A 12,126-nucleotide genomic window follows, 5' to 3' on the forward strand; every position below is an offset into this window, starting at 1 on the left:
AGAAGAGTTTCCGGCAGAGGAGTGGGTCGACAGTGGCATGCTGCAGGATCAGGGGCACTGAATACAACAGTGCCTGCAAAAGATCTTTTGAAGAAGGTCACCATTATTTTCATTACTCCCACCATAATTTTGCCTCAGGTCAAATAACAGGGAAGGAACACAGCCCAGCACAACAACAGAAAGTTGGATTAAAGATTTACTGAGCATGGCCCCACCTATCAGAACAAGACCCAGTTTTCCCCCACAGTCAGTTCTCCCATCAGGAAGCTTCCCTAAACCTCTTATCTTTATCCTTCAGAGGGCAGACAGAATGAAAACCACAATCACAGAAAACTAATCAAACTGATCACATGAACCACAGCCTTGTCTAACTCAATGAAATTATGATCCATGCCATATAGGGCCACCCAAAATGGATGCGTCATGGTGGAGAGTTTTTGTAAAACGTGGCCCACTGGAGAAGGGAATAAGCACTTCAGTATTCATCCCTTGAGAATTCCTTGAACAGTATGAAAAGACAAAAAGATATGACACTGAAATTGAACTCCCCTAGTCAGTAGGTGCCCAATATTGCTACTGGAGAAGAGAGGAGAAATAACTGCAGAAAGGAGACAGAGCCAAAGCAAAAACAGTGCCCACTTATGGATATGACAGGTGATGGAAGTAAAGTCTGATGCTATAAAGAACAATATTGCATAGGAACCTGGCATGTTAGGTCCATGAATCAAGGTAAATTGGAAGTGGTAAAACAGGAGATGGCAAGAGAGAACATTGGCATTTGAGGAATCAGTGAACTAAAATGGACTGGAATAGGTGAATCTAATTCAGATGACCATGTCATCTACTACTATGGGCAAGAATACCTTAGAAGAAATGGAGTAGCCTTCAGAGTAAGCAAAAGAGTCCAAAATGCAGTACTTGGGTGCAATCTCAAAAATGACAGAATGATCTCTCTCTTCATTTTCAAGGCAAGCCATTCAATATCACAATAATCCAAGTCTATGTCCCAACCACTAACATTGAAGGTCTGAATACAAAACCACTAAGGTCTGAATACAAGATTTTCTAGAACTAACACCCCAAAAAGATGTCCTTTTCATCATGGGGGACTGTAACGCAAAACTAGAAAGTCAAGAGATACCTGGAGTAACAGGCAACTTTGGCCTTGGAGTACAAAATGAAGAGGGCAAAGGCTAACAAAATTTTTCCAAGAGAACACACTGGTTATAGCAAACACCCTCTTCCAACAACACAAGAAAAGACTCTACACACGGACATCACCAGATGGTCAATACTGAAATCAGTTTGATTATATTCTTTGCAGCCAAAGATGGAGAAGCTCTATATAGTCAGCAAAACAAGACCGGGAGCTGACTGTGGCTTAAATTCAGACTTAAATGGAAGAAAATAGGGAAAACCACTAGACCATTCAGGTATGATCTAAATCAAATCCTTTACAATCATACAGTGGAAGTGACAAATAGATTCCAGGGATAAGATCTGATAGGCAGAGTGCCCAAAGAATTATGGACGGAGGTTCATGACATTGTACAGGAAGTAGTGATCAAGACCATCCCCAAGAAAAAGATATGCAAAAAGGCAAAATGGTTGTCTGAGGAGGCCTTACAAATAGTTGAGAAAAGAAGAAAAGTTAAAGGCAAAGGAGAAAAGGAAAGATATACCCATCTGAATGCAGAGTTCCAAAGAATATCAAGGAGAGATAAGAAAACCTTCCTCAGAGATCAGTGCAAAGAAATAGAGGGCAACAATAGAATGGAAAAGACTAGGGATCTCTTCAAGAACATTAGAAATACCAAGTTAACATTTCATGAAAAATGGGCTCAATAAAAGACAGAAGTGGTATGGACCTAACAGAAGCAGAAGATATTAAGAAGAGGTGGCAAGAAAACACAGAAGAACTATACAAAAAAAATCTTCATGACCCAGATAAGCACGATGGTGTGATCACTCACCTAGAGCCAGACATCCTGGAATGTGAAGTCAAGTGGGCCTTAGGAAGCATCACTACAAACAAAGCTAGTGGAGGTGATGGAATTCCAGCTGAGCTATTTCAAATCGTAAAAGATGATGCTGTGAAAGTGCTGCACTAATTATGCCAGCAAATTTGGAAAACTCAGCAGTGGCCACAGGACTGGAAAAGGTCAGTTTTCATTACAATCCCAAAGAAAGGCAATGCTAAAGAATGTTCAAACTATTGCACAATTGCACTCATCTCACATGCTAGCAAAGTAATACTCAAGATTCTCCAAGCCAGGCTTCAGTGGTATGTGAATTGTGAACTTATAGATGTTCAAGTTGGATTTACAAAAGGCAGAGTAACCAGAGATCAAATTGCCAACATCTGGTGGATCATCAAAAAGAAAGAGTTCCAGAAAAACATCTACTTCTGCTTTATTGACTATGCCAAGCCTTTTGACTGTGTGGATCACAACAAACTGTGGAAAATTCTTCAAGAGATGGGAATACCAGACCACCTTACTTGCCTCCTCAGAAATCTGTGTGCAGGTCAAGATGCAACAGTTAGACCTGAACGTGGAACAACAGACTGGTTCCAAATTGAGAAAGGAGCGCGTCAAGGCTGTATATTGTCACCCTGCTTATTTGACTTATATGCAGAGTACATCATGTGAAATGCCAGGCTGGATGAAGCACAAGCAGAAATCAATATGGCTGGGAGAAAAATCAATAACCTCAGATACGCAGGTGACACCACCCTTATGGCAAGAAGCGAAGAAGAACTAAAGAACCTCTTGATAAGAGTGAAAAAGTTGACTTAAAACTCAACATTCAAAAAACTAAGATCATGGCATCTGGTCCCACCACTTTAGGCAAATAGATAGGGAAACAATGGAAACAGTGGCAGACTTTACATTCTTGAGCTCCAAAATCACTGCAGATGGTGATTGCAGCCATGAAATTAAAAGGTGCTTGCTCCTTGGAAGAAAAGCTATGACAAGCCTAGACATTTATTAAAAAGCAGAGACATTACTTTACCAACAAAGGTCCATCTAGTCAAAGCTATGGTTTTTCCAGTAGTCATGTATGGATGTGAGAGTTGGACTATAAAGAAAGCTGAGTGACGAACATTTGATGCTTTTGAACTGTGGTGTTGGAGAAGACTCTTGAGAGTCCCTTGGACTGCAAGGAGATCCAAGCAGTCATTCTTAAAGAAAATCAGTCCTGAATATTCACTGGAAGGACTGATGCTGAAGCTGAAACTCCAATACTTTGGCCTCCTGATGGAAAGAACTCGCTCACTGGAAAGACCCTGATGCTGGGAAAGATTGAAAGCAGGAGGAGGAGAGGATGACAGAGGATAAAAAGGATGGCATCACCAACTCAATGGATATGAGTTTGTGCATGCTCCGGGAGTTGGTGATGGACAGGGAAGCCTCGCATGCTGCAATCCATGGGGTTGGAAAGAGTCGGACATGACTAAGTGACTGAACTGACTGACTGACCTGAAGTAATCTATAGAGTTAATGCAATGTATTGCATTGTGTATATGCAAGTGTAGAGCACAAGGAACTCTGGTCAATGTTATGTAGCAGTCTGGATGGGAGGAGAATTAGTGTGAGAATGGATACAAATGTACATATGGTTAAGTCCCTATACTGTCTACCTGAAACTATCATAGTATTGTTAATTGAGAATATTCCAATACAAAATAAAACGTTTAAAAAAAGAATCTGGGTGATTGATTATGATTGGACATCAAGTTATGAGTTGAAGAGCCATGAGTCACCATTGGGCCAATTATTTCACTACAGGTTCAAGCTATCCACTTGATTTCACTGCCTCATTGACTATCTGAAGTCACAGAGAAATACAAACACAATCCCTCTTATCTGAAATGTTCTATTAAACAAGCATGGGTTTCATTCCAGGGATGTAGATAAGAGGAGCAGGCTGCCTTGGGCTCAAAACAAACCCTGGCTTCTTTTCTATTTCTTCCCTACCCCTTTGTAGTTCAACCTTGCAGAGTGTAAGCCGATAAACCCATGCACTAAGCACTATTTCTAACCAATCATACCTCCCAAGGAGGAGACATACTATTACAGGGCAGGTCTTACGATGTGCCAACAGCTTCAGGTGATTTAGATTGTTAAGTCTGGAGAGAAAAAGTGAGGTTGTGGAAGTTGCACTGCTAAGACAAAAATGGGAAGAAACGTGAACGAACTTTGGAGGGAGAAATGGAGGGACAGGAAGAGGGAGGAGAGACTAGGAACCAGAGGGGTGAGAGGAGCCAGGAGATCGCAAAAATTCTGCCAACTGTATATCACTAACTCTCCAATTACCTCTCTGGCCCAGGCATTTTTCCAGAACTCTGATTTTGTATGTCCAACTATCAACTTGTCATACTTTCTGGACAGAAATAAACATCTCACAGTTAACACATCTAACACTGACATGAATTTCCCCCACACCTGCTATATTTCAGCTGAGCCACAGTTCTTCTTTCAGATGTCCAGTTATCAAAACCTCGAGATTTTTCTCTCCCATCCCACGTCCTATGCATCAGAAAATCTTATTGCCTCCTCATTAGTGTGCATCCAGTATCTGACCTCTTTCTCTTATCTCTACTAGCTGCTGTTCAGTGCAAGCCATTTTTACTTTTTTTGAATGAATGTTATGACTTCAAGTGCTCTAGTTGCTTCTATCAGTGTCCTGCGTCGTCCCTGCTGTGCTGAGCTGTGATTTGTCGCTCAGTTGTGTCCAGTTCTTTGCGACCCTATTGACTGTAGCCCACCAGGTTCCTCTGTCCATGGCGATTCTCCAGGCAAGAATACTGGAGTGGGTAGCCTATCCCTTCTCCAGGGGATCTCCCGTCCCAGGAATTGAACCAGGGTCTCTTGCATTGCGGGTGGATTCTTTACCAGCTGAGCCATCAGGAAAGCTCCCTGTGTAGTCTGTTGTCCATCAAATGCTCAAATAAATTAAAACTCATGTCAGACCAAGTCACTTCTCTCTTCAAAACCACAATGGCAATAGTTTCACTCAGGGCAAAAGCCCAATCCTTCATCACAGGAGGATGATTCTGCTCTCAGGGCCTCTGCACATGCTGCTCCCTGTCAGGAAGGCTCCTCCCCGAGATAACCACAAATGCTTACCCCAGAACTTTCTTTCAAACTTCCCCATCTCTGTGATGCCCATGCAAGACTACCAGGTTTAAAATACATCCCACCCAACAAATTCTCTCAATTCAGTTATCCAATTAATCTTTGTTTTGTTTCCTTTTTAATTTTTAATTTTGTATTGGGGTACAGCCAATTAACAAACAATGCTGTAATAGTTTCAGTGAAGGGACTCAGCCATACATATGCATATATTCATTCATCCCCAACCTCCCCTCTCATACAGGCTGCCCCATAGCATTGAGCAGAGTTCCATGTGCTATACAGTTGATTTTACATTTTAAGTACAGCAGACTGTATGTATCCATCCCAAACTGTACAACTATCCCTTCCCACCATTCTTTTTCCCACAACCATAAGCTCATTCTTGAAGTCCGTGAGTATGTTTCTGTTTTGTAGTTCATTTGTATCATGTCTTTATAGATTCCATATATAAGGGATGTCATGATATTTCTCCTTCTCTGACTTACCTCACTCAGTATGATACACTCTAGGTCCATCCATGTTGTTCCAAATGGCATTATTTCATTCTTTTTATGGCTGAGGACTATTCGACCATATGTACATACCACATCTTTATCCATTCCTCTGCTGATGGATGTTTAGCTTGCTTCCATGTCTTGGCTATTGCAAACAGTGCTGCAGTGAACTCTGGGGTGCATGTATCTTTGCAGATCATGCCCAGGACTGGGATTGCAGGGTCATAAGGTAGCTCATGCCCGGATATATGGCCAGGACTGGGATTGCAGGGTGGTAGCTCCATTTTCAGTTTTCTGAGGAACGTCCATACTGTTCTCTGGGGCTTCCCAGGTGGCGCAGTGGTAAAGGCCAATGAAGAGACCAAAGAGACATGGGTTCAGTCTCTGGGTCAGGAAGATCCCTTGAGTAAGGAATGGCAACCAACTCCAGTATTCTTGCCTGAAAAATTCCATGGACAGAGGAGCCTGGTGGGCTACAGTCCAAGAGTCATAAAGAGCCAGACATCACCGAGCAACTGAGTGAATACTGTTCTCTATAGTAGTGGTACCAATTTACATTCCTACCAACAGTGTAGGAGGGTTCCCTTCTCTCCACACTGGCTCCAGAATTTATTATTTGTGGGTTTTTGATGAAAGCCATTCACCGGTATGAAGTGATATCTCACTTTAGTTTTGATTTACATTTTTCTAATAATTTTGTTGACATCTTTTCAGGTACCTACTGGCCAACTGTATATCCTCTTTGGAGAGATGTCTATTTATCTGCTAATTTTTTGAGTGGTTTTTTTGCTTTGATTCTATTAAGTGTCATGAGCTGTTTGTAAATTTTGGTGACTGGCCCATTTCAGTCACACCATTTACAAATATTTTCTCTCAATTTGTGGGCTGTCCTTCATTTTGTTTGTTGTTTCTTTATTATGCAAAAACTTTTGAGTTTAAGTAGGTCTCATTTGTTTCTTTTTGTTTTTATTTCCATTATTCTGGGAGATAGATCAAAAAAGATATTGCTCTATGTCAAAGAGTGTTCTTATATTTTTCTATAGGAGCATTATAGTGTTAAGTCTCAAATTTAGGTCTTTAATGCATTTTGAGCTTATTTTTGTGTATGAAGTTAAAGAACAAACTAATTTCATTTTTTACATGTCAGGTATTCTTTTCTAACACATAGCACTTTCTAATATTCTGTATTATTTGCTGAATTATAAGTCTATTGTTTATTGTCATTTCTTTCACTAAGATAAACATCAATGAGGGCAATTAGTCTCTTTTACTCAACAATTCACCCCAAGTTCCTTCCTGCCATCTACTAAATATCAAAGTAATATACATATGATATGTGAACTGCCCAGTGTAACATCTTCCCAAGACAATGAGCTCTACTTTAAGCAGTTAATCTCTGTAGAAATTGTGTCAGAAGTTGAGTTTCCCATGTAAATAACTTGGTGAAAAATAAAAGGAACTTGCTTGTATGAGGAAACAAAAAAGTAACTTGCTTGTATGAGGAAGCAAAAAAAGAGCCCAGGAGAAGAAAACCACAAACCCTCTGCCCAACCCTTCCCCTTCATCAGACCCATTGGCAGAAGCTACAGAAATATCTTGGGATGGAAGAAGGGACACAGTATCAAGAAGAGCAATGGTTAAATTCATGAGCTCTACTACCAGATGTCTTGAGTTCAAACCATACCTCTATCAGCTAACACTGAGTATCCTTGAACTTCTCCTTGCTCAGTTTTATTATCTATAAGGTAGGGATGACAAGAGGATCTACCTTGGATATAATGATCACATGAGTTAGCAACCATGGGAATTTCCAACTCTGGCCCATGATGAATGTTTAAGAAAACAAATTGTTATTACTCATTAGATGTCCTGAGGAATGGAAGCTTCAACTAGCATTAGGTGATATAGATAAAGTTATAGACAGGGATGTGGTTATAATTACAAATATAGATATGGATATACAGATCATATAGGCAAGAGTCTCTGAGTCCTTTTTAGCCTTCATTCCTCCTCACCCTTAACCAGCATGGAAGAAGGGACTCTAAGATAGCAATGCATAAAATTCTACTCATTTACCAGGAGAGAAGTTTTCTTGTCTTAAGTAACAGTTTGGGTGAGAGAGGTTTATAGAGAAGGAGAAAGCAGGTATGTTGTTGAAAGACACCAAAAACTCAACACATGTTTATATCGTTTCATGTAGACTTAAAAATTAAAGAAGTCTTTTTGAAATCCCATGTGTCTGGAAAACTTCCTCACACACACACACACACACACACACACGCACACACACACACAAATACATGCATCCACAAACATGTATTAGAGAATAGCCTAGCATTGTAGTATACAGGTTGTTTTGAGGATCAAATGAAATTATAATACCTGTTAAAGACTCAGTGCAAACTTCAACACGTGGGAACCATCCAACACATCACTGACCAAAACTTGGGAGTACACAATGCAAGATTTGAATGCTTCTGTTCTCTGAGTGGCATCATGGGTGAAGACTAAACTATTGTTTATTTCTCAGTATCTTCTGATTTTTCTGCCATTAGGATTCTCTGAGAAGCTGAGTTGCATGATATGATTAAAAGAATCAACGTTGGAGAAGGAAATGGCAACCCACTCCAGTATTCTTGCCTGGAAAATCCCATGGACAGAGGAGCGTGGTGGGCTACAGTCCATGGGGTTGCAAAAGAGTCGGACACAACTTAGCAACTGAGCACACACGCATGGATGTGTACAAGTTTTGAAGAATTCTGTGGTTATTTCTTAACAGTGTCACATGCTTATTAAAATAATTAAATATAGGGACGCCTCATCAGTGATATAAAAAAAAAATAAAAGAATCAACTTGAGCTGGACACTCTAGATTTGAATCTCATACTACACTGCCTTAGGTCAGTTAATATCAGGCAAGTTACTCTCTGCCTCAATCTCCCCATCTGCAATTCAGGAGTAATAGTCATTTATCACATGGGATGTTGTGAGGATTATACAAGTTAACGCACATAAATCTGTCATTGCTGGTATTTGAAACATCATCCATTTGGATACCTCTGCTAAGCAGCTGGAGGTGGTGGATCCACAGAAAAAACTCTCAAATCCCTGATTTCATGCTTTCAGATAATGCCCAGTCTTTGGCCTTCTGCAGCTGTCCTTGGTGGCACACCCAGGTTTACATGGAGACTTTAAAAGTGCAGGGCAGTGGGGAGGTCCAGAGGGCAGGGAGAGGGGATTCTACCCCAAGAAATGCTCACCTATTAATCCCAGCAGTAGAATCATTGGCAGGCAAGGAGGAGGAGTGTGTAATGAGGAGGCAAGGATGGGCATCGTGGATGCCTGAGGAATCTGCTCTGTCCAAATGTGTGAGCTGGGAGAACATGAACTTCTGTGCTCTGTGGAAAGGAAAGAAGCCCCACCCCTCATGATATAAGAGGAGGTGCCTATGATAGGGTCAAATGACTATGAGATTACAATACATTTCTAGGTTCAAGACAGTTCCTATTTCAGATGTGATATACAAATCAGGCAGAAAATGTGGCTAGCTACTCATCTTACATTTTCAGAGACTGAACAGGCCTCGCAGAAATAAAACTCTTTCCGCACCCAGGGTCTCTGTTGCCTCCACTGGGTTCCTCTCCACGTTTATGGTGATTCTTAGTTGGGAGCCCCAGGCAAACTCACAGACCCCAAGAAGGATCTGTGGCTGGGGGCTGAGTTCTAAAGTCCCAATTCCAGGACCCTAGGTTGTGGCTGGATTGCAGTCTCATTCTGCACCTGCCTCAGTGAAGATCTACTGACTGACCTGGATAAAGGAAGGGGGTTCACCAGGGCCTTCTCAACTTTGGGATGGAACCAGATGTGCTCTTGAAATGATTTCTTATTCCAACATTTTATCAGTGTAACTGGCAAAACTTAGCCCAAATGAACAGTGCAATGTGGACCTCACAACTATTCAGGCTATAGACTGAATCCAAAAAAAGGAATCATTTTCCACTGTAAGGAGAGGAAGTAAATTGCATGATCCAGAAATTACACACTAAGGCATTTATTCCAGAGAAATGAAAACAGTGTCCACACAAAACCTGTGTACAAATGTTGTAAAAGATTTACTCTGAAGCAGAGAAGTGGAAGAAATCAAAATATCTAAAAATAAGTGAACAACCTTTCCGTATGAGGATCTACTACTCAGCAACCCAAAGGAATGAGCTATGTATGGGTGTGGCAATTATAAATCTCTTAAAGGCATTATGTTGAGTGAGCAAAACCAGTCTCAAAATATTAACTATACTTGTATAACATTCCCAAAATTTTATATAGAGAGAAAACAGAAAGGCATTTGCAAGAGTTTTGGTTTGGTGGGGTATTTATTTTAAAGGGCTAGCACATAGGAGACTTGGTGCTTATGGAATATTCTGCATCTGACCGTGCTAGTGGTTACACAAACATACACAAGACAGGATCAACATAAGCTAAAACTAAGAATGTAACAAATTCAGCTATAATATAAAAAATAATTTCATAGTCATAACATAGACACTGTCTATTAACATATTCAAGATTATAATTATATTAGAGTGATAAAGAATAAGTATGTGCATGTGTGACATGAGGTCAGGAGTAACAGAATATTACCTCCCTGGCTTCCATACTGAGATGTCTATGAATAAGGCCTAACAGTGAGATTTCAAGACATAGCAATAAGCGTGTTTTATGACAGGTGGCTAAAATAATTAGTTGAAAGAGCTGAAGTTGTCTTCCTCTCAGAAGTGGAAATGGCAGGAATTTAGAGACTCTAGTTTTCATATGTATAACTTCATATGTAGAACTATTGGACTCGTAAACTGTTTGCATATGAGTCTTTGATAAAGATAAAACTATTTGGATGTTTGGAGATTTAATTTTAAGAGAGTTACACATAAAAAGAATGCCCTTACTGTTAGCAATGGTAAAAGTTCTGTAACATGGCTTGATCTAACGTTCATGATCTACTTCAGTTATAATCCTATACAGTAGTCAAAACTATTAAAAACAGTAATAATAGTTTTTTAAAATTCTATGAATAAGAAAGCATTAATAATAGCTGTAATTAGAGATGCATAAGATCATTCGGGGAAAAAGCAATTGCAAAATTGTGAATTTAAAATATACAGAGTGAAGTAAGCCAGAAAGATAAAGACCAATACAGCATACTAATGCATATATATAGAATTTAAAAAGATGGTAACAATAACCCTATATGCAAAACAGGAAAAGAGACACAGATGTACAGAAGAGACTTTGGGACTCTGTGGCAGAAGGCGAGGGTGGGATGTTCTGAGAGAACAGCATTGAAACAAGTATACTATCAAGTGTGAAACAGATCACCAGCCCAGGTTGGATGCATGAGACAAGTGCTCAGGGCAGGTGCACTGGGAAGACCCAGAGGGATGGGTTGGAGAGGGAGGTGGGAGGGGGGATCGGGATAGGGAATACATGTAAATCCATGGCTGATTCATATCCATGTATGGCAAAAATCACTACAATATTGTTAAGTAATTAGCCTCCAACTAATAAAAATAAATGAAAAAAAATAATTTTAAAACAAATTAATAGAGATATATCAAATCATGAATGAGAAAACTGAATATTAGAAAAGATTTCAATTTTCTCAAATTAATATATAAATTCAGTCTGATCAAAAAAATAATTTTAAAACAATTTTTCATGAAATTTGAAAGTGTGATTCTAAAGTGCATTTGGAGACTGAAACTGAGGGGATGACAATTAAATTTTATACAAATGGAATGCCAAGAAAAAAGGGATGTCAATACTCATAAAAGACAAAGTAGACTTTAAAGCAAAGGCTAAAACAAAAGACCAAAAGGCATTATATAAGGATAAATCAATCAATATGAGAAGAGGCTATTAAACTCATTAACATATATTCACCTAATACAGAAGCACCCATTTAGAAAGAGTAAGCATTTTTGACAATCACTACGATATGGAAGTAGCGATCAATTACAGGGGAAAAAGTGGGAAAAGCACAAACATCTGGAGATGATGAAAAAAATCAAAGAGGAAATCAGAAAATATCATGAGCAAGGGAAAATAAAAATGCAACTTTCCAAAATCTATGAGATGCAGCTAAAGTAGTTTGATAAGGGAAGTTTATAGCAATATAGGCCCAGCTCAAGATATATGGAAAATATCAAATAAACTACCTAATCTACCACCTAAAAGAACTGGAAAAGGGAAAACAGACAAAGCCAAATGTCAGCAGAAGGAAGGAAATAATAAAGATCAGGGAAGATATAACTAAAATAGAGACCAAAAAACAACAGAAAAGATAAATGAAATCTAGAACAGGTTTTTGGGCTTTCCAGGTGATATTAGTGGTAAAGAACCCAACAATGCAGGAGACATAAGAGACTCAGTTTTGATCCTTAGGACAGGAAGATTCCCTGGAGGAGGGCATGGTGGTAACCTACTCAAGTGTCCTTGCC

The 12,126-nt window shown here is 39.6% G+C and overlaps 1 protein-coding gene across 2 annotated transcripts in view; it reads right to left on the minus strand.

Moving 5' to 3' along the window:
* Positions 1–9,018, minus strand: part of LOC133044855 (tyrosine-protein phosphatase non-receptor type substrate 1-like) — a 40,045-nt gene extending 31,027 nt beyond the window's left edge. For both annotated transcript variants that reach the window (XM_061126668.1, XM_061126669.1), the window contains exon 1: positions 8,896–9,018. In XM_061126668.1, coding sequence (XP_060982651.1) covers positions 8,896–8,968 — 73 coding nt within the window. In that variant the 5' untranslated portion in view covers positions 8,969–9,018. The remainder of the gene's footprint in view (positions 1–8,895) is intronic.
* Between the last annotated feature and the right edge of the window lie 3,108 nt (positions 9,019–12,126).

This window comes from Dama dama, chromosome 23 (assembly GCF_033118175.1).
Source record: "Dama dama isolate Ldn47 chromosome 23, ASM3311817v1, whole genome shotgun sequence".
In the NCBI taxonomy this organism is placed as follows: domain Eukaryota; kingdom Metazoa; phylum Chordata; class Mammalia; order Artiodactyla; family Cervidae; genus Dama; species Dama dama.